The 23,514-nt window shown below is 36.9% G+C and overlaps 1 protein-coding gene across 5 annotated transcripts in view; it reads left to right on the plus strand.

Moving 5' to 3' along the window:
• Window positions 1-22,558, plus strand: part of scap (SREBF chaperone) — a 128,096-nt gene extending 105,538 nt beyond the window's left edge. For all 5 annotated transcript variants that reach the window (XM_059974348.1, XM_059974356.1, XM_059974334.1 and 2 more), the window contains 8 exons: window positions 2,802-2,917; window positions 4,943-5,489; window positions 6,070-6,155; window positions 6,919-7,001; window positions 8,211-8,377; window positions 10,516-10,596; window positions 11,788-11,994; window positions 15,356-22,558. In XM_059974348.1, the coding sequence (XP_059830331.1) occupies window positions 2,802-2,917; window positions 4,943-5,489; window positions 6,070-6,155; window positions 6,919-7,001; window positions 8,211-8,377; window positions 10,516-10,596; window positions 11,788-11,994; window positions 15,356-15,601 (1,533 nt within the window). In that variant the 3' untranslated portion in view covers window positions 15,602-22,558. The remainder of the gene's footprint in view (window positions 1-2,801; window positions 2,918-4,942; window positions 5,490-6,069; window positions 6,156-6,918; window positions 7,002-8,210; window positions 8,378-10,515; window positions 10,597-11,787; window positions 11,995-15,355) is intronic.
• The last annotated feature ends 956 nt before the right edge of the window (window positions 22,559-23,514 follow it).

The raw sequence follows: 23,514 nt of genomic DNA on the forward strand, positions 1-23,514 counted from the left end.
CTCAGCCCAATTGTGAAGCATGGTGGAAGGAGCATCCTGGTTTGGGACAGCTTGCAATCGTATGAGAACAATTCAAAATTGTATCGAGATTTTACAGGAGAATGTCAGGGTAGCGTTCTGTCACCTGAAGCTTAATAGAATTCAGATGATGCAACAAAGTCATGATCTGAAACAAGAGTAAATCAACAACAGAATTCTTTAAAAAGAAGAAAAGTTCTGTTTTGTAATGATTCCAGACTTTAACCCAATTGAGATGCTATGGCTGAAATTCCACCTTGCCATTGTGCAAGTCTGATCAGCAGCTGCAGGAAACGTTTGGCAGAGGTTATTCCTACTAAAGGACATTCTATCAGTTATGCAATACAAGGGTTCATGCATTTTTTCCAGTCTGACTGTGAATGATTAAACAATGTGTTCAATGAAGACATGAAATGTACAATTAGGCAGATTGTGTTTGTCTATTATTATGACTTTGATGAAGATCAGACCACATTTTATGAGTAATTAATGCAGAAAACCAGGTAACTGCAAAAGGTTACAAACTTTATCTTACAACTGTATGTCTAAAATGCTGGACGTTTAATGTCCTCTTTTTGCCTTAACATAATGTGGCCTTTGTCTGCCAGACTGGGTAAGGGTGAAAAATTGATTCTGTTAAGAACATTTAAAACCTTATATTTTTAAAACAATTTGGCATATTTTGAGGGCACTTTTTACATTCTAAGGCACATACTGTATATAACTTGGTTCATTTAATTCTGTTTCAAAAATTTCAGAGTTCTCTCAGTTTTAAGATTAGTTTAACCATGCTATATACTGGCTTAACTAAAAGCATCGTTATTACTAGAAATTTGATAAGAATAGATAAGTATTTTAAAAGACCATGCTAAAGTAATATTTATTCAACTCATTAACCCAGATTCATGTGGTACGTTTATATTTTGCTACCAAAATTGTTGCAGTGCAATCATAATAGCAATCATTGGAGCTTTAGAACTGATTTAAACTGAAGACAAAAAATGCTTGAATTACAGTGCCTATAAAAAGTATTCAAACCACCCCCCCTCCCCAGAAGTTTTTGTGTTTTACAACATTGAATCACAGTGGATTGAAATAGGTTTTTGACACTGACCAACAGAAAAAGACTCTTTTGTGTCAAAGCAAAAAAAGATCCAAAGTGATCTAAATGAATTACAATTGTAAAACACAAACTGATTGACTGCATATGTATTCATCCCATCAAGTCAGTATTTAGTAGATGCACTTTTGGCAGCAATCACAGCCTTGAGTCTGTGTGGGTAGGTCTGTATCAGCTTTGCACATCTGGACACTGCAATTTTCCCCATTCTCTTTACAAAACTACTCAAGATCTGTCAGATTGCATGGGCATCATAAGTGAACAGCCCTTTCCAAGTCCAGCCACAAGTTCGCAATTGCATTGAGGTCTGGTCTCTGATTTGTCCACTCCAGGGCATTAACTTTGTTGTTTTCAAAGCCATTCCTGTGTAGCTTTAGCTTTATGCTTGAAGTCATTGTCTTGCTGGAAAACAAGTCTTCTTCCAAGTCGCAGTTCTCTTGCAAACTGTATCAGGTTTTCGTCCAGAATTTCCCTGTATTTTGCTGCATTAACTTTACCCTCTATCTTCACAAGCCTTCCAGGACCTGCTGCAATGAAGTGTCCCCACAGCATGATGCAACCACCAGCATGTTTCACAGCAGGAATGGTGCGTTTTTGATACTATGCGGTGTTTGGCTTACACCAAACATAGCGTTTAGTGTGATGACTAAAAAGCTCAATTTTGGTTTCATCAGACCATCGAACCTTCTTCCAGCTGACTTCAGAGTCTCCCACATGTCTGGCAAACTCTAGCTGAGATTTCTGCGAGGTTTTTTTTCCAACAGTTGCTTTCTCTTTGCTGCTCTCCCATAAAGCTGCGACTGGTGAAGCACCCTGGGCAACAGTTGTATGCACAGCCTCTCCCATCTCATCCCCTGAAGCTTGTTACTACTTCAAAGTTGTCATAGCTGTCTTGGTGGCCTCCCTCACTATTTCCCTTCTTGCACGGTCACTCATTGTTTGAGGGCTGCCTCATCTAGGGAGTTTTACAGCTGTGTCATTTTCCCCATTTCTTGATGGTTGACTTAACTGTACTCCAAGGGATATTCAATGACTTGGAAATTTTCTTGTATCTCCTAACTTGTGCTTTTCAATAACCTTATTGCGGAGTTGCTTGAAGTGTTTTTTTTTGTCTCAGTGGTGTAGTTTTGCCAAGATACTGACTCGCTAGCAGTTGGACCTTCCAGATACAGGTGATTTTTACTAAAATCAGTTAACTGCATGCAGGACTCCAAAAATAGATCTCTGTTTAACTAATTATGTGACTACTAAAGACAATTAGCTACACTAGTGATAATTTGGTGTGTCATAGTAAAGAGGTTGAATACTTATGCAATCAATTATTTTGTGTTTTATATTTGTAATTAATTTGAATCACTTTGTAGAGCACTTTGACATGAATGAATCTTTTTCTGTTGATCAGTGTCATAATAGCCAGATTAAATCCACTGTGATTCAATGTTGTAAAACAATAAAACATGAAAACTTCCAAGGGCAAGGGATGAATACTTTTTATAGGCACTGTACACGAAAGTATTGCATTTGGCAGTATAAGTAGAGATATAAAGTTCATCAAAAAACACTTAAAACTTGTACAAGACTTAGCACTGTTAGCTTTATCCTCAAAAGCTCCCCCTAATGCATCATCTAACAATTCTTTCCTTAATTGCTTTTTATCCCCTAGGATATTGAATGCTTGGCCAGTGATGGGATGTTGTTAGTCAGTTCCTGCCTCTCTGGACAGATCAGAGTGTGGGATGCACAGACCGGTGATTGTCTGACCATCATATCAAACTCAAGGTATTCACTAACTCAGATTTCTACCATTAAATCTCAGGTTTTCGTATGAATCTTCTTGCGATTATGAAGTTTTGCACTTGGTACATTGTTGCAGATAAACTAGGAGTATATAATTTGCCAAACAGAATTCCACACCACGATACAACAGACAAAATGCGGGAGTAACCTATTGGGTCAGACAGAATCTATGGAGGTTAATAGACAGTTGTGTGTCCACACCACGATGTCACCCCCATCAGAAAACACTTTACATCCAAGAGGTACAGAATGATTTACAAGGGACATTCACTGGGAACTAAATGTTGTGAGCAAGTTTAGTAGGTCAGCAGTTGTGTTCCTACAGTTAATAGAGTTACTATAGAAACAAAATCTAGCTCCAAGCTTATTAATGAACTGATTACGAGTTGATTAAGTTGGTTGAATTTACTTTTATGTTTTTACATGATAGTGATCATGGATTAGGTACTTCTTCCAAAATGCATTAGTATTTAATCATAGCACTATTGCTTTGTAAGGGAGAATACCTTTTGTTTAATGTATTCAGCTGTTGTTTTATAAATAAAATACATTGTTTATATATTACATATTTTAAAGCAATCACATTTCCATACAGAACAAAGGAACGTAAGAGCATAAGAAATAGTAGCAGACAAGTGTGACACAGTGATGCAGCTAGATCTGCTGTTTTCTGTGTAGAAATAAAGTTAGGGTTTTCCCTGTTGCTGAGTGGCCCCATCCTAAAGACATCCAGGTTGGTAGATTAATTGCCCTTGGTTTATAGGTGAATGTTCTTGAAAGTTAATAGAATTGACAGTTGGTACAGACACTGGTTTGAAGGGTCTTTTTCTGTGCTGTGTGATTGACAGATTCTACAACAGTAATGTGGCCCATCAGTAGGATTAGGTGCCGCATCCATCTTTCTATTTTATTTTATTTATTTTATTCAGCGATGCAGTGCGGTGTAGGCCCCTTGGCCCTACGAACTGTACTAGCCCAGCAACCCCTGACAACCCTGATTTAACCTTAGCCTAATCAGGGGACAATTTACAATAACTAATTAACCTACCTGGTATGTCTTTGGTCTGTGGGAGGAAAATGAGCACCCATGGGAATTCCACACATTCAGTGAGGAGGACAGACAAACTTCTTAGAGAGGATGCTGGAATTGAACTCTAAATTCTCACATCAAGCTGTAATAGCATCAGGGTAACCGTTACGCTACAGTGGCACTTGATTCTTATATTCTGTGAGTGCACAAAGGTCTTATTGGTCTCAATTTTTAATATTCTTGATAACCAAGCATTCAAAACCCTCAGATTTCCAAGCCTCTGCTTAAAGAAAATCTCCTCATTACAATCCTAAGAGACCAGTGTTTAAGCTTTAAATGATGTTCCCTGACTCTGGACTTTCCAGCTTTAGAAAACAACCTCTTAAGATATGCCTTTATCAATCCCTCTCAAAATCTACCTGCCTGCTATCTTAAACTTCTCTTCAGTCTACCAGTCATCTCAGAATAATCTTTCCTTGCTATTCCTGGTCTCCTCCTTATCTCACCACCTCTCCTCATCTCACCTCTTCATGCTCAGTCCTGACGCAGGTTTTCAACCCAAAGGTTAACAGTTGCTTTCCTACCAGAAATGTTGCCTGACCTACTGAATTCTTCTGGCAGTTTGTTTCTTGCTTCAGATTTCAGCATCTTCAATCTCTTGTGTATCCTGTCAAAATCTTGTATGTTTTAATGAGCTCTTTCCTCATTATTATGCAGTCCACTAACTAATGGTCAATCTAATTCAATCATCTCAGAGGATAAACACTTTATCTCAGGAATCCACTGAATCTGCAGTGTACTGACTTCAAAGTAAGTAGGTTCTTTGGACCAAAATAGCCACTCTACTTAAAAACATTAGAATTGTGGAAGTATTCTGAATGTGAAATCAGTTTCCTGCTTCAGAACTACAGAGTTTTGAATTCCAGGCAAAGTAGAAAATACTTTCAAGTTTATCTTTTTTTATTATACATTTATAGGCAATGGAAGGATAGCAACTTTTTCCACGAGCGACAAGAAAGCCGGGAATATATATCAGATCCTGAAAATGGAGAAGATGATGTCTACGAAAATGATTACAATTTCCCGAGGAAACTGACTCCTACTCAACCCCTTTTCACTGATCAGCCAGATTTATCCAGTTTGATAGACACCAACTTTGCAGAAAGGTCTACAGTTCCAAGGCAGCGAATTATTTCTGAAATTTCACAAGAAACTGGCTATGACTTTGGTCAAACTTATGATAAAGCATATGAGGATCATAAAATGCTGAATGTGCAAAACTTGAGGAGTTTTCCATCCCACCCAGCAACTTTGAAGTCTTCTCAAACGTCAGTGAGTCTAAAGTCACGGAGCTGGGATGGCTGCTGCAACCACAGGAGGAGGAGTTTAGGAGATGAGCCATTGCCTATGTACGAGAAAACCTCACCTCTTCCTATGTGGGACGGAGACTGTGAAAGCTCTGTTTGGAGTTTAGGCATACAGGGTAATCTGATTGCGACAGGAAGAAGTAATGGGCAACTTGAGGTAAAAATTCTATTCCTAACTTTTGAAGAATTGATAAATTCCAAGAAATATTGGGAAAAAAAAATTGAAGAGGCTTTTCCTTAAATATAATTTAGTGGATCACAACTAAATACATGGTAGCATCCAATTGAGACATAATTTATCCCACTAGTTCTATTCATTCTAAATACAGCTTGCATCTATCCTTGAATGATTCCGAGATTTTGGTGCCACTGTTGCTGGCTGTAGGAGTCTGACCTGACATCACTAGAAGTAGTTTGATTGGTTTCAGTATTTTCTAAATTCTGATTCTGTACTGAATAATGGTTTCCTTGAACAGTACAGCACAAGCAAGGTAAGTTGTTAAAAGCGAATGACCTGAAAATGTTGAAATACTGTTAAATAGCTTATTGTTTTGCCTTGAAACATAATGGGTGAGATATAAAACTGTGTCCAATGTCAGTGGAACTCTTCCCTTAACAGTAGTTCTGAATCCCTCTGAAAAGAATGGAGAGAAAAAAGCTGTAAGCTTTTTGTTTAGTATTAAAAATATATTGTATAAATTGTAACTTAATATCTAAACCTATCTGGTTTATTTCAGGTGTGGAATGCTACAGATGGAACACTACGTTGCAGTAATGAAGACGGTTCATCAGGGATAACAGCACTGGCATTTATCACAAACAGGTGACAATTGGATAAATGTCATGGATGTACCCCATGAATCCTTAAATAACATCCTGAATACCATTTGGTTTAGGTTCATTCTCTTTCATAGAACTGAATATTCATAGAACACTGCCTTCTGGTATCTTGTGATATTTTTGTGATGTCTGTTTATAATGTAAAAAATGTACCATGAATGAGGCATGGTGGTTTGACTGAAACATGTCTTACACTTGGCTTCAGATTTAATGTTTTCTCCACCTATATATGAGCCACCCAACTTAGAAAGAAATGTGACAGTGGCTGAACTGGGTTGAACAAAGTTCACTGTGATGAAACTTAAAAGTTTTATCATATTATAGGGAGATAAGCATAAAGTTCTGATGGGTTTAGCAGAATAGTTTTGTCAATAGATGATAAATTGAATACAGTATTAATGATTAATTTAATTGAAAGTCCTGATCCTGCACCCAGTTTAACCTATTTGCATTCCCTTCATTTCTATCCACACGAACACGTATTTTTTGTATGATATTTAGCCACAGTATTATCAAAGTATTTAAGAATTATTTCATATTCTTTACAAATTTTAATACCTAGAATTTTTGTAACATCAACTATGATTTTGCATCTAATAAAGGTATGTAGATTGTGAAAGATAAAATTTATCATTAAGTTGATTGGGTCAGTTTGGAAATGCAATATACATTTGTTTTTGCCGCACCAAAACATGGAAATTGTCTTATATCTGTTCTTAACAAAGTAATTCCCCTTTCTCTTACAGAATCGTTACAGCAAGATTGAATGGTTCATTAGATTTCTATTGTTTAGACACCAATAAGACTTTTAACCAGCTACAATACCGAGGTAGGGCAATTTTAAGTTATTATTATCCTTCTATTTCTGTCATTTCTTTTTCATTTTTCATTTTTAACTATAAATTAGGAGCCTGTTAACTAATCCTAAACCTGATGGCCCACGAAAAACCACAAAGTAGGTGTGGGATTAGCTTGAATACACCTCAGAAAAAGATGGAGCCGCCATAAATGGCTGTGTTCTACGAGGCGTGATTGATAAGTTTGTGGCCTAAGGTAGAAGGAGTCAGTTTTAGAAAACCTAGCACATTTATTTTTCAACATAGTCCATGGCTACATTTACACACTTAGTCCAGTGGTTGATTAGCATACGGATCTTGGACCTCCAGAAAGTGTCCACAGCATGGGTGATTGATAAGTTTGTGGCCTAAGGTAGAAGGAGGTGAGTTAATTAACTTCAAATATTCTGCATAATCACTCAAAGAGTTGACCTGCATGTGCGTGTAACGAGAACTGTATCACTCATCTCCGTCTATCTTAGGCCACGAGCCTATCAATCACCCATCTGTGACTGGAGGTCCAAGATCCGTATGCTCCACGACCACTAGACTAAGTGTGCAAGTGTAGGAGGGGAATACATTGAAAAATAAATGTGCTAGGTTTTCTAAAATTGACTCCTTCTACCTTAGGCCACAAACTTATCAGTCATCTCTCGTATATTGTACTGTTCTATGACTACTATATGATTAACAAATGAATAAAACAGCCCAACTATTCCAATATTTACTAATTACTTACAAAAGCTCATTGATATGAGTGATATTTACAAAATTATTATCCTTAAGTTCATGGCCTCCTAAGCATTTCTAGTGTCTTGTGTTAGAAATAATCAGCACAAAACCTGTAATCAGCAATGAAATGAATACTGAAATCATCTCATTTTCCCACTGAGCACTTGTTCGGTTATGACCTTATTTCCTCTGTATGTTGTTCCACTTCTTACTCCTTCATCAGTGGCCGAACAACTGTATGTGTGAAGTCCATTATCTTTGCATTTCTTAAAATCTGAACAACGTTACTTTTTTAGATCTGCCTTCAGTCACTGCTTTTAATGTTACTGGCAAAAAGTTGCTAGTTTTTTCAAACAACCTGGTTGTAAACTAATTTGAGCCATTTCACTGTGTTAAAGTTAGTTTGTATATACAAATTGATAAATTGTTTTTTATTCCACATTTGGATCACTAACTCCTTTTCTGTTCAGGAACACCCAACAGGTCTAACATCTCCTCATCGTCAGTTTTTAACAGCAATGATGTCATAGTTTGTCAGCTGACCCACATGGTTCATTGTGCACATCAAAAGCCTATTACAGTACTGAAAGCAGCTGCTGGCCGTGTAGTAACTGGTAGTCAAGATCACACGCTCAGAGTGAGTATAATTCAACTACTTTTATGTGACAATGGTTTTGTGTTTGGTAAGAATATCAGCTCTGGATAAAATTTTCATACCATTGAAGGACTAGATTCATAATTTGGGCTGGCACTACTCATCAGTGGAGTATATCCATTATATGGGCTTTGTCATGCTTTCAATGACACTCCTGTCCTATCCCTTCAAGACAATCGATCTGACACACTGGGAGAATGAGAGCAAACAATCCAAAACTTTGTCTTCATTCAGTCATCTTTTGTGATATGATTGACAAGAAGAGTCACAAAGCAGAGGCATTCTGCCGACTGTCACTGACATTAAACCTCCACGCTGAGGTCTTTGAAAAGCTGGACCACCTCTCGGAATCCACCTTTCAGCAAAGGCAGAAACCTGTGATGAAATTTGCCACCACATCCAGTGTGCCCTTTGGCCTGTTGAAAAAATGTGAGGTACTGCCTAAGCTGCTTAATAGTTTCAGCATTTTCTGTCTAAGTAGAATATAATTGAAGTAAAAGCAAAGCTCAGCAGCATTGTCATTGAACACAGACAAATGGGATTAGTGTAGATGGGTATCTTGATCAGCGTGGCTGAAGTTTTCATTCTGTGTAATTAATGATCTAACACGAAAGTTAATGTTTGGATGTCAGTGCTTATAGTGGAAACCTTCAGAAATATTCCTATAATTCCTCTCTTATATGGTGACTTACTGAAACATTCTACTTCATTCTAGAGGGAAGTGCATTTCTTCACTTCTTTTCATAAATACTTGTCACAAAGAAAATATCTTTTATCCATTATGCTCTCGATGGTAAACTATTGAGAAGTGAGCATGAAGTTTATTATGTGAGGCTGCACTTTCCTGTTCAATCTTGACTAAGTCCCAGAGAGAAACATCATTTGACTAGTCTATTGATTAGGGATATAATATTCACACATTTAATGTTAACATTATTTCACTGCTAGGATTCACAGTACTTGCTGTTTGCTAAGGGAGGTCTGAAATAAGTGTAGACTCCATGTAACTGAGGTGGCTTCAACCTCCACACTTCTAGAAAATGCAGTTCCTTATCAAATATGAAATAGACAAGTTGGTATTATTAGGATGCAGTACCTTTCATTAATAGAACCTGGATGTTCCTGCCCATTATCAACTCTCCCTTATAACCAAATATTAGAATCATAGAAATATACTGTAGAGCACAGAAATTAGCCTTTTTCACCTACTATGATATCTATCTACACAAATCTCATATGCCATTTTAGGCTGTAGCTCTCCACACCTTTGCTATCTAAATAATTGTCTAAATGCCTTTTAAATGTTGTAATTGGAACATTGCAATTGTATCTGCCTCCACCTACCTCCTCTGGCAGTTTGTTCCAGATATTCACCATCCTCTCTGTGAGGAAACTTAACCCTCAGATCTCCTTCAAGTTTCTCCCCTCTCCTTTAAACTTATTTTCTGTAGTTATAGACTCCGCCTGCACTGGGAAGAAGAATCTATCGATCGGATATATTTCTGCAAACTTTTATAAGGTCACCGCTCAGCCTTCTACATTCTAGTGAAAGTAAACCCAGTCAATCTGATCTCTCCTGAATAATTACACGTTTCAATTCAAGCATCTTCTTGATGAATCTCTTGAGCTTTCACTCTTCTGTAGTTTGGTGACAAGAACGATATACTGTGTGATTTAACCAATGTATTGAACAGTTGCGCAATGACATGCGAAGTCCTGTACTCAGTACCTTGGCCTATAAAGCAGATGTTAGGGGAGGATGCCAAATGCCTTTTTCACTACTTCATTGGCTTGTTTCTTCTTTTTCAAGGAGCAGTGAACTTGCAGCAATAAGTTGCTCGGTTAGAAATTGAAGCCACCTTAGTCCTATAGAGTCTCCACTTATTTCAGGCATCAAAGGTCCATGCCATTTACTTTAGATGTTCTACCAGAATCTGACCTCCTAAAATGTATTATCTATCTCACACTTGTATAGATTAAATTCCATCTACCCTGTCCACCCCAATTAGCGGTGCAGTTTAATTGCGTAGTATGATTCCATGCTCATTTTCAGTTGTGAATTAAGTAACTTGAAAGAGTAATTGTAATGGGCTATTATTGAGCTTCTCTTCCTCTTACAGATCTATCGGCTTGAGGACTCCTGTTGCCTTTATACATTGCAGGGTCACTCAGGAGGGATCACTGCAGTTTATATAGACCAGGTAACACTAAAGGGAAGCAACAATAGTATTGACAATATAATAATTTGTAGCATTTTGTGTTAAACTTTACACTAACTTTCTGCATATGAAGATAAATTGCTATAATTCCTGCAAATTTACTTGCTAATGCATTAATTTTCTGGCAAAACCTTTGCTTTCACTTGCATTAAAAACCTGTTTCTTGTCTTTGAGTGAAGCGATAATGTATTCAATGCATAAAATTAAGTTGATGCTTTTGTCTTCCAAAGGAGATTAAAATAAAGCATTATCATTCATTCATATGTTGATGCAATGATTTCTGATGTTGTTATTTGCTGGCCTAAAAATTTCATAAATTTGATTTGTTCAAATGTTGCTCTTAAGGCAAAAATGTCAATACTTGAAAAGTATCGTAATGATTATAAAGTACTGTAGGACATTTTGTGAAAGAAAGGTTTGGTTTTCATTTCTACATGCTTATGGTTATTTAAATTATGCACATGTATTGGCATGTCTAAGTTGCCATTCAAAAAAAAGTTGAGCTCTTCCTGGACTTTGTCATTAAGTGCTGATAACCAGAGATAACTGAGGTCCGGTTGTGGCATTCTCTTGCTGAGAAGACTGTTTTTCTCACAGAAAACTACTGTATGATCAAGTTCTGCCCAGTGCATGAAATTGTTAGTTCATTGCAGTGGTAGGAACATTTTTGTTAAGAATCCGTGCTATTAGCCAGAATGCCATCATCTTCAACAAAATATGATAGTCCTTCGCTGGAGTCATAGAGTAAGTGTTTTGTAAATACTGTAAAAAGGTGTTATCAGCAGCTTTGTTGTGACCAAGAATAGAATTAGCAACTGTAAGGAAACAAAAAAAAGAAACAAGATGGTAATAATGTTAAATTTTCTTCTAAAAAAAATGTCTAGCAAAATTTGAGTTATGGAAGTTTCCCTTTTTCATGTAACACACATAATAACAGTATATATAGATAATATAAAGCAGTTAACAACTGCCATTATTTGTACCATCTTCAAAATTAAGAATTCTGTCTCAAGTTTGGTTTTCTTGTTTGTGCCGTCTAATCATGTGATCTGTGTCATGTGTTTTGAATGCATCATGATGAACATGGCAAGCAGAAGAATGGTCATCACCTCTCAGTCAGCTTTAGTAACTTGCACAGTTACAATTCTTGAAATATATTCTTTCTCTCTTTAGACAATGACGCTGGCTAGTGGAGGCCAAGATGGGGCTATTTGTCTCTGGGATGTATTAACCGGAAGTAGAATAAGTCACATGCATGGTCATCGCGGTGATGTTGTTTCTCTCATTTGTACCTCAAGTTGTGTGATTAGTGGTGGATTAGATGACATTATCTGTATATGGGATCGCAGCACTGGTATCAAACTCTACTCCATTCAGCAAGTAGGTGTTGATGTTTTTGTTCCATTTTCTGACTGTTTTAGTGTTGTCTGGGCAATCTTTAAACAAAACTAAATGTAAATGCTAGTTCAAAAGCAATAATGTTCATTAAGCAGAATAATATAATAAATGTAATGGTCTGGTCTTTATCTAAATAACTTAATGGATAGCCATGCTTAAGGAAACTTGCTCTCTCCGTAGCTATACCCTTTTAATAAATTTACAGCATCTTAAAATTCTCTATCTTATCTGCCAGGGACCCTCATAGACCCTTTATTCTCTCTCTGAATTTCTTGAATTGAATTGACTTTATTTCTTACATCCTTCACATACATGAGGAGTAAAAATCTTTATGTTACGTTTCCATCTAAATGTGCCGTGTGCAATCATAGTAATTTATGATAAATAGAACAGTCAATGTAATATAGAGTACACTCAGATCAGCATGAGTTCATCAGTCTGATGGCCTGGTGGAAGAAACTGTCCCCGGAGCCTGTTGGTCCTGACTTTTATGCTGCGGTACTGCTTCCTGGATGGTAGCAGCTGGAATAGATTTTGGTTGGGATGACTTGGGTCTCCAATGATCCTACAGGCCTTTTTTACACATCTGTCCTTGTAAATGTCCTGAATCATGGGAAGTTCACAACTACGGATGTGCTGGGCTATCCGCACCACTCTGCAGTGTTCTGTGATTAAGGGAAGTACAGTTCCCATACCAGGCAGTGATGCAGCCAGTCAAGATGCTCTCAATTGTGCCCCTGTAGAAAGTTCTTAGGATTTAGGAGCTATTACCAAACTTCCTCAACTGTCTGAGGTGAAAGAGGTGCTCTTGTGCCTTTTTCACCACATAGCTGGTGTGTACAGACCACGTGATGTGGATGCCGAGGAACTTGAAGCTGTTTACCCTCTCAACCCCAGATCCATTGATGTCAATAGGGGTTAGCCTGTCTCCATTCCTCCTGTAATCCACAACCAGCTCCCTTGTTTTTGTGACATTGAGGGAGAGATTGTTTTCTTGACTCCACTGTGTCAGAGAGATGACTACGTTCCTTGTAATTCTCAAAGGATTTGTTTGATCCCATCTCCCTAAATCTGATATATCTAAGAAAAGATGTGCTGGTGTGGGAAATGGTACAGAGGAAGTTTAGCAGAATGATTCTGGAAATGAAAAGGTTAATGTATGAGGAGCAGATGGCTCTGGGTTGGTACTTGCTGGAGTTTAGAACAATGAGAGGGGGTGTTTTCATTGAAACCTATCAAATATTGAAGGCCTAGTTAGAGTGTATATGGAGAGGTCTAGGACCAGAGGGCACAGTCTCAGAACAGAGATGAGGAGGAGTTTGCTTAGCCAGAGGGTGGTGGATCTATGGAATTCATTGCCGTAGACAGCTGTGGAGACTAATCAGTGAGTATATTTAAAGTGGAGTTTGATAGGTTCATGATTAGTCAGTTTGTCAAAGGTCATGAGTAGTAGGCAGGAGAATGGATTTGAGAGGGATCATAAGTCAGCCATGATGGAATGGCAGAACATACTCAGTGGGCTGAATGCCCTAATTCTGCTCCTATGTCTTATGGTCATGTGCCTCCCTTTTCCTGGCCAAAGCTTAATATTCCATGTCAAACAGGGTTCCCTATTTCTGCCTTTCCTTTCACTCTAACAGGAACATGCTGGCTTTAAACTCTTTGTATGTCTTTCACTTTCTAGGTATCCTTTTATCTGCTAACACATTCTACCAATCAAGTATTGCAAGCTGCAGTCTAATGCCATCAAAAATAGACTTACCCCAACTTAAGACTTTTTAACTAGTGGACCAGTGCTATCGTTATCCATAATAATCTTAGTCCAATCTGCTCATCAATAGCATTGCCACTAGCCCCATGCTTATTCCATATTAGTAAATGTAGATGTGTTATTTTTAAAGAATGAGTTCAGCTCACTTTATAGCTATCCTGCAAGGACATAACTAGAGAATAGTTGAATTTGATAACATTAATCAAGATGCAAAGGCCCTGTTTCTTTGAAAGTGTCTTCCAGTTCAGGTTTGATTCAGTCACTTCCAGTATTGTGAAGAGCTGACCTGGACACCATTCTCTTATGACATTAACTCATAATTCTGAAGTTTTCTGTGTACATGTACAAGGACTTTACTACTTTATACAGAATCACTATTATTGCCTTTCCTGGACATCTAAGAGTAGGTAATAAATGTATGTTTGCTTCTAGAACCCATATCCCAGATTTGTGAGTGGAATTTTGAAATAGGCAATACTAGCATTTTCCAGAAGATCATTCTGAAAATTGACTAATGTTTTTTTCTCAATTGATTCAATTTTTAATTTTGGAAAGTTGCATAAATCCAGTGCATGAAGACATCATATTCAAGAATTATACAATTATCAAAATAATATGCTTGCTAAGAAGACTGATTTGTAACCTTAATTAACTGCTAAACAACTTCTCCTCGCTGCAGCTGTGTAAGAATGCAATGCCTGTATTTTAAATCATACAGTTTTTGAGTTATTAACAATGTACAGTGTGTCTCTTTATGTACTTGTTCTGTAGTGTTATGGGCTGGTTGCAATATTACATAGTGTATGGTACAAGAAAGTTAAAGATTCAGCCACCACTAACGCTCTAGTGCTATTTTTATGCTGATCAAGTTTAATGCTGTCAGGAAGTATTTTCTATTTAGACACAATTGTCACCAATACAGCAAGTGCTCTCAGTCGAATTACAGCACACTGGAGTTTCAAATTAAATCTCTCTCAAGTCGAGTTTATTATCATATACACAAGTATGATGAGGTACTGGTGGAGTGAAAAGCCTGTGGCAGCATCACAGACATGTGGATTCAGATAACACAACACAAAACATAAGTTGTGTCTAAATTATATAAGACAGTAGAAAGAAAAGACTGCAAAATAAGATATTAGTGTAAAAAAATAAAAATGGAGAATTCTCTCAAAAGAACGTATCCATGGTAGTGCAAAAGGAAGTGCGTAGTGTTCTGGTGCTAAGGTAGGACAAGGGTTGTGCACATCAGTTCAAGAACCTAATGGTAATATGAGGCTAGGTATTCAGGCTGTGAGACCTCGGGCGTCTGTATCTTCTGTCTGATGGTAGCAGTGAGAAGTTACTTGCATCAACCTTAATCAGTTTTTATGTTCCATGCAAACCAGTGAGTCTGAAATTGTCAAAGAGCTCAAGAAATGTTTTCAGTTAAAACAAGTGTTACTGTCATACAGCCTTTTGGATAAGGTTTAATGAAATACTGAAGTATTATCCTGTGACATTAAAAGTCTGTAGTAGAATTTTTATGCCTCTCACCCATTAAGATCTTTGCCTCTTAACATTTTCTTGCAGGACGTAGGTTGCGGAGCTAGTCTGGGGGTGATATCTGACAACCTTCTCGTGACTGGGGGACAAGGCTGCGTCAGCCTCTGGGACATTGGCTACGGGGACTTGCTTCAAACTGTCTACCTGGGCAAGAGTAATGAGCTGCAGCTTGTTCGACAGCTGCTGGTCTTGGACAATGCTGCCATTGTGTGTGACTTTGGCAGTGAACTTAGCCTCGTTTACTTCCCGTCTGTGCTGGAGAAACTAGACTGAATGAAGGAGGGAGTTCTATACTGTTGAGGTTTTGCCTCAAGGAAGAAGCATTGATGCAATTTTCAATCATGGTCTTGAGTTTTTGAATGACTAGAGATGTGATACACTGGATGGTTCGAAGCTCAAGTGCATGGGGACAGATCTGCACAATATGCTGGGGGTCTTTTCTTTGTGTCAGCGAGCAGATTTTGATTTTATAGTTCATGTAACAAAGCTTCAGAACTGCAGGCATGGTGAAGGACAACAAGTCTGCCCTAAAGCACTTTGTTGACATAACAAGCACGTTAAAGTTTAGTAATCAAGCCTGATTTTATTTGGTTTTACAATATTGCTTCATGTGAATTAGACATAACTGTGATGCAAAGATAGCGCAGAGGTATTTTTTTTAAATTATTTTTTTAAATGCATTAAAGTTTAGGGAAGGAGAGTGCTGTGCAAGAGATGTTTAATCATGCAGATTGAGCAGTTTTTAATTGGTAAAAATAAATATAATGAATTTGCAAGCAAACTAAACAAAGAAGAAAAATTGACAATACATAACTGGTTTGACTATACACAGGGTAAGGAAAAGAGATGTGGTGAAATGTTCTCTAAAATGCCATCAAACCAGTTGTAATGTCAACTTTTGACTAAATGCCTTTTTTGTTTCTCTCAAAAGAAAAAAATGAAATATTTAAATACATACAGCAGAATGGGGCTTATTCATATCTGAAGACTTCTTAAATTGAGGCTTCGCCTGTCTAGATTCAGTCTACCTACTTCGTGGACTGTCTACGTCAAAATATTTGCTTGTCTCCCTGTGCTGGTGATCTCCATGTGAGTCAGACTTTCTCTCCAATTTTATTATGACAGAATAATCCCAGTATAGTTGGCAGGGCTGTTCAGCACTTGCCCATTTTTCTGCCTCCTAACATCTGTGCTCATCTTCTCCTTAGTCTTCAGATGCACTACTTCTCATTGTGACACGCGTTTCTCAAGTATGTTTCATCATTCAGTTAGATTGTCACTGACTTGTACCTCAAGTCCATCCTATAAACCTTGTGCATCATTATGTCATCTACAATCCATTGAGCCCTTGCCAGACAAATCTAGCTTAATAAGTGCTCACATTTTTATTTCATTCATTACTTTTGATCCAAAAGCAGCTTTCTGAATGAAGCTGTCCATGTTTATTTAAATTGCTGACCTGGGTTGCTCAGGAGTGCATTCTTCCAGGACAGAAGTTGCTACACTCCTCTGTCTTTATGGAGTTTGCTGAATGCAAGTACTGACTTAAAAATAGTCTGCATTATTGTAGTACCATATCTGTGGCAATTGACAATACAGTCACCTCACAGCATGGGCAATTCAGCAGCTGCATTAATAGTAATATTATCTAAGCATTACAACTGAACTGAATGCTTTTTCAACATCTGAAACTGCCAGGAAGTGTTCACCATAGCCTTTCTGCACCATTAGAATCAGAACCTTACAGATAAAAGCATGTTTGCTACCTAATGTGCCTGCTCTCCAAAACAGCTATTCAATTTGTACCTTTCCCTAATTCTTTTCCAATACATCTAACTTAATTTTCATTTCTAAAGCTTTATCTATTTTTCTAAACAATGAATTTTCACCAGATTTCCCCTAAGACTTCTATATTCTTTGTTAGTTATTAAAACAACTACAATAATTTTAAGTCACAAGTATATGTGGGGTACCATTTTAGACAGCTGTTACCTTTGTTTCATAATGCGATTGCTTTGAATGGATTATTTTGGTTGTTTAAACAAGTAATTGGTCAAAGTAAAAGATTATCAATGTGCATTTTGTTTTTGCTGCCATATGAGAAATTGATGGTTGTTTGCAGTCTATGAATATCATATTGTTACTAGTATGTTGCAAAATAGTGTTTGAAAATACAATACTTTGATTATGCAGATACAGGTAGCCAGACCTCCTTGAGGGGGCTCTTTGAATCATGAGGGTATAAGCTGAATCTATTATCCTTTTTTTCGCAAACTTCCTGCTTCCTTGTCACCATCTTGTCAGGACATGTGTGCACAGTTCAGATAAGTGATGAATAAATGAGTAATATTGCTGAAATTCTGTAATCACCCTGATAACCAACAGCTCAGTATTTTTTCCCCAACCAGCTGCAAAAGCAGTCTCCCATAACTCGGTTTAGTTGCACTTTTAATTTCTTGAAACAATTAATTTTCACGCATAGAAAGAAGAGATACTAAATTAGTGGAAGAGAAAATTAAACAGTTTTCGAATTCTGTATCAGTGAAAACTTAATCAGCACTCTATTGCTTACTGCCTGCTTAATTCAAAATATTTATTGTTTTTATGTTATTTTAAAATTGTAATGAAGAGATTTTAGCATCAAGTTGATGTCATTTATTTATAAGGAATAACTGTAAAAGGTGATGAAGTATACTGGAAATTTGTCCCATATCACACTACTGATACGATGTTGGTCAGAATCTTTGCTTGGATACTGTAGGCAATTGTGGGTGGGAGGCTGGAGGAGATTTCCCGCTCAACCAGTGGAGCATCATACCATGTTTGTTTTTCTAGTTTTCTATTTGTTTCCTGCCTTTTATGTCATCCTTGCTTCTATATTTTTTACTCTATACACTATTTTATTTTCATTCATTTCTCCCAAGTCCTTTAGTTCTCTTTCACATCTCTGTCATACTTCAACTTTTTTTTTTCCCTGAGCATCTTTCTCTTTTTTTCCATTTCTGTTTTGGTCGATGCATTCCTCCATCTTCCCTTTTACAATCTTTGTCCCTCTAGCTTCTGTTTTGCACTTCATAGCATTGCTGATGAGTTTGGGAATTTGGAACCAAGTAGGGATATTAACCTTGCTGCTGTATTGAGCTTTTTTTAAAATTACAGACTCTTTTATTCAAAACAGAGAGATTGTTTAATATTTAAAGACAGAATTATGTTAGAATTTTTAAAAAGAAAAAATGCTTTTGTTGTTATTTTTGGCTCAATACTATGCACTGATACCATTCTTAACTGAGAGGGTTCTAAACACATACTTTTTTCCTTTTGGAAGATTTCTTTTCAGGCTTCCATCTGAATCGGCCTCTTGAGTATAAATAAATTACCTGCAGCCTCTCTTCTGTTTCATTTTAAATTTTAGAGATTGGTAGAAAGTCAAAATCAGAAAAATGTACAGAACCAAAGAACATTTCTTAATCTTTTTTTTGGAACAAACTTAATAAAAAATGTAAATATAGATTTAATCTGTTTTTATACTAAGATCCGCTAAGTGGTTTATTTTTAGTTTGTATTTCACTTTTCTCCCCTCCCAAAGAAATAAAAATATTCCCTGTTACTGGAAAATGATTCAAGGGGTGTTATCATTGTCCGACTTACTTTGAGTTAATGAAACTGCCATGGAGTTACAAATCTGTAGCAATCTTGGTCAAATTACAGTTTTAACTAGCTCATTCCATGATGTTTTGATAAATTAATGAGTAGGTGTTCTATTCAGAAGGATTGAACTTGTGGGTTCTAAAACAACTGAGGCATTGGGGAAGGGATTTAGTGGATATAAGTGGAATAATGCTGGAGGTCACTACCAAGAAATGGAGTTAGGAACCAGGTAAGTAGGTTATGTAAAGCACAAAGACTTGCCCAAGTCAGATTCTTAGAGGCTAGCAGACAATGCAATGAAAGTTGATTCATTAATGTACTGTACCATTATTGAACTGTAGGCCCAAAACAAAATGTTGGCCTGCAAACTGTTCAACATGCTCTTCCAAGCATCAACCAGGGTCAGTGACCCTATTCCTCACAATTGTGTCCATCTCTGAACAGACTCAGTGGATCTGAATTAAGTTAATAGAATGGAAAGAATGACTGTTAGAATCTTAAAGAGAAGGTGGTGTTTGTATGGGAGGATAAAGAAAAGTAGAAGGCAATTATAATCAAAGTACCTGAGCCTGCAGTTTAAAACCACTAGCCAATTAGTCCCACTCTTTTTCCTCATAGCACTGCTAACTTCTATCTTTCAAATGTATATCTGGGCTAACTGACCTATCAAACCCCATCTGCGAAGACATTGTCAACTTACTGTGTCATGAACTGGGATATCTTTCCTTCTTGCTAGAAGTATGTAATCAGGTAAAAAAAAATCAAATTCAGTAATAGTCACTAGTATTTTTTGAGATGAAGTGTATATGGGGCCTCTGATATCAGCCTACTTACTTAGCACTCGATCATGGTGAAGCCAGTTTTTTAACCTCGGGATAGAACAAAGATATGGCCTTCACTTTCATCTGCTGCTACAAACAGCATCTCTCCCTATTAATGTATCCATCTGCTTGAAATTTTCTGCACAGACTTTCATTCATGTACTTCACCTGAGGGATTGACTATCCAATGCCTTTCTGCATAGCCTGTAACCTTACTCTGCAAAAATACAGCCAGCGAATTGGCCATTCGGCAAGACAAAAGTGATATTTATGTCTGAAAGACAGTGTGTTTTTCCAGGAGTGTTCATTCTTCATTTGCATATATTTCCCATGTATTAGCGCTGGAATATGTGGCCACACGAGGATTACCCCGAGCACACCCTGGTTGTTAACACAAATAATACATTTCACTGTCTGCTTTGATGTTCATGTGTCAAATAAATTTGAACCTTGAACTCCACTGCATTTACCCATCTTCCCAACAGTGATGTTTTTAACCTTAGTACATTCAATTCCTGACTATGCTCAAATAATCATGGTTATAGCATACTGGGAAATGTTTACTTTTAATGCATTTGTTCTGTATTCTATCCATAAGCACTTGGCATTCTCAATTAATTATTGGAATTAATCAAATTCCTCCACCAACTAAAATCAGCCATACATCATCATCCACAGAATCAGGAAAAAGCCATCAATCTGTCGATCCTTTCAATACCCAGGTTGTGTGAGATTTCCCATATTATAGTAGTTGGTTTGCTGTTTGATTCTATTGATTCCTGATTCTGTGGATGATGATGCATGGCTGATTTTAGTTGGTGGAGGAATTTGATTAATCCCAATAATTAATGAGACTCCCTCATTCTAAATAGTTACACAACCCCCGATTAGCCAATGTCCAACTTCTTGGAGAAAAATACATGATTGAGCAATAACAAGTCTGACGTGTCCTTCGTGACTAATTTAGTTAATACAGCGACTGCCTTACAGCACCAGCGACCTGGGCACAATCCTGACATCAGATGCTCTCTGTGAAATTCCAGCATTGTTCTGTGACCACATAGGTTCCTGCATCCCAAAGACTACAGGTTGGTAATTGATGAAAATGCAGGTTTAATTTTTAAAAAATTATATATAGTTGAGTGTAAAAGTGTGGCTGATTTTCAGTATGGACTCTGTGCTTTATCTTTATGTTATGCTATCCCACGAGTTAGATAAACTATCAAGTCAGTGGAGTAACTCAATTTCACAGATCTCAATGTTTTTCTTTCTAACATATCTGCTAAGTAAGATGATCCTTTGTGCTATATGTTTGGATAAGGGTCCATTTTGTGGCAGTCAGACTTTATTCCAAAGTATATTTGCCACAACAGCAAGATCTTACCATACTGTCCAGAATAGCTGCGGAATCTTGAATCCAAGAAATGGTTTTCCTAGTCATTAACCAATGCAGTGCAACCTGTTCTCTGTTATTACATGATTTAAATTCATGGGCTGTTTTAGTGCATGCCTGCTGGATTTTCCAGCATTATACAGGTAAATACTTCACAAGTACCTAGCGATGTTCTATCTAAATGAAGTCCCTTTGTTCATCATGCATCCTCTCCTCTTCACGTTTCACACCACAGGAAACAGTGTTTGAGTAACACAAGTCCTCTGAATTTTGTCATATTTGTGTTTCTGGGCTTGGCTAGCAGTGGCACCATTGTTGTCCATACCTACTTGCCTGAAAACTAGTCAGTAAGAGTTAACCATTTTGGTTGATCTGCCATTTTTTATATATTATATACACATAGAAGCTGGCAAGGGCAGCAGATAATAGTGAAACAGGTGTGTTTTTACAACAATCTGGTAGTTTCACAGAATTATAAGACTAAGATTTTTCATTTCAACATTTTAATTATTTGAATTTAAATGTCCCATTTGCCTTGCTAGGATTTAAACTCATTTCTAGATTGGTTGGTCCAGAATACTGGTTCCTGTTCCAGTAGCTTTATGTTTTGGGGTACAATAGCATCCTGGTCAAGTGCAACTGGTTCATTTAACTTGTCTCAGAATGGGCATAAGCATTCTTTAAAGACCCAGAGCCATTTAATTGCTTGACATACACTTCAAACTTAAAGACATGGATTTAAAAGAACTAAATGTTCATGTGGTAATGCATTCATGTACTTATATTATCATTTGATGTTGGAACTGGAAAACATTAGCTTTTAACAATATTCTTGAATTTACGGGATTTAAACCTTACATATAAATTTGAAAGATGTATGCCACAAGATGTCAATACCTTAGTTCAGAGTAACCCTGATAATTACTGTATAAGAACCATCAAAAAAAAACTAATGTATTACTGGCTCAGGGGAATAAATGATAGAAGTCTAAAAATACACAATTGTACAACATAAACCTTTGATGATCTTGTACATAGTTTATAATTTTAAGCCCTTTGTTCTGTCAGTGGCATTGTACTGTATATTAATGTAGAAGAGCTTGTAATATTTTGTTAATATAACAAACTTTGTACTAATTGTAAATAAAACTTTGATATCAATTTGATGACAGAATATCTTGAATAGATAAGTTAATATTTTTCAGTTAATTTTCAGAATTTTATTACAACTGGGTTTTTATTCCATCTCTTGCTATACCACTGCTGGAAAAAAAGGAAATGTATGTTATGGTGTAGGGAAAGTTTGATAATCTTCAGAACTTAATTTTTTGCTCAAAATTCCAGCTTCTGCTGTCTCCGTCACCACTTGCACACATCACTCAAAGCCAAGGGAAAATGCAAAATATTACCTATTAAAGCCTTTTTATATTGGATTTTTTAAAATACATTACAAGGTCAGTGTGTAACAGTAATTGAGAGGAGACATTCATTCTGAGAAATACTTGTACACCACAGTGATTGGCTGCAAGAGCATATTAACAAATTTATGGGCAAGTAGGTCATAAGTACACTTTAAACCCAAATGCTTGTCATTATTTCAGGTAGCGATCACTTCCATGCCAGAATACTGACTGGAACTTCATACCCTTGTAAGAATCAGTAGTATTCTACAATCTTAAAGTACTTCATTATTTGTAAATCATGCTGGGGATATAAATTAGGAGCAGGAATTGGTGTCCCAAGCTGCGATCCTGACCGAACAGATCACAACCTCAACAATACACTCCCACCTACTTAGTAGCTGGGGTGTTGAAAGTGTGATTATGACTGGAAGTGTACAACTTTAGACCAGATATAGCTCTATGTAGTTTAGATGAGTTCTATAATATTAACCTGGTTAACAACTTAACCAATTATCCTGATATTCAGCAATATCAAGATGAGTCTGTAGCATAATGAAGGAAAAGTTGCATTTGCACATATTTCATATTCATTTGGACATTTATTTATTTACTGCTTTTCACATCCCTTTCAGGATGTTCCAAAGTACTTCAAAGCCAATGAACTATTTCTGACGTATAACTACAGATGTAATATAGAAAATACATTCCCTAATCCATTAGAATTCAGGTCTCAGTTTGCTGTGGTAAAGTTGCAGGACTATTAAAGTTACATTTCAACTGCTAAACAATGGTGGAAAATTCCTAGATTTAGATGTCAGAATATCCATTTTAAAACTAAAGAATACAATTGAAGGAATATCATTTCAGTGAATGAAACATTCCACGCTTCTGGCATGGTCATCTGCGTCAGCTAGATAATCC

The sequence above is a fragment of the Hypanus sabinus genome, chromosome 1, assembly GCF_030144855.1.
Source record: "Hypanus sabinus isolate sHypSab1 chromosome 1, sHypSab1.hap1, whole genome shotgun sequence".
Classification (NCBI taxonomy): Eukaryota; Metazoa; Chordata; class Chondrichthyes; order Myliobatiformes; family Dasyatidae; genus Hypanus; species Hypanus sabinus.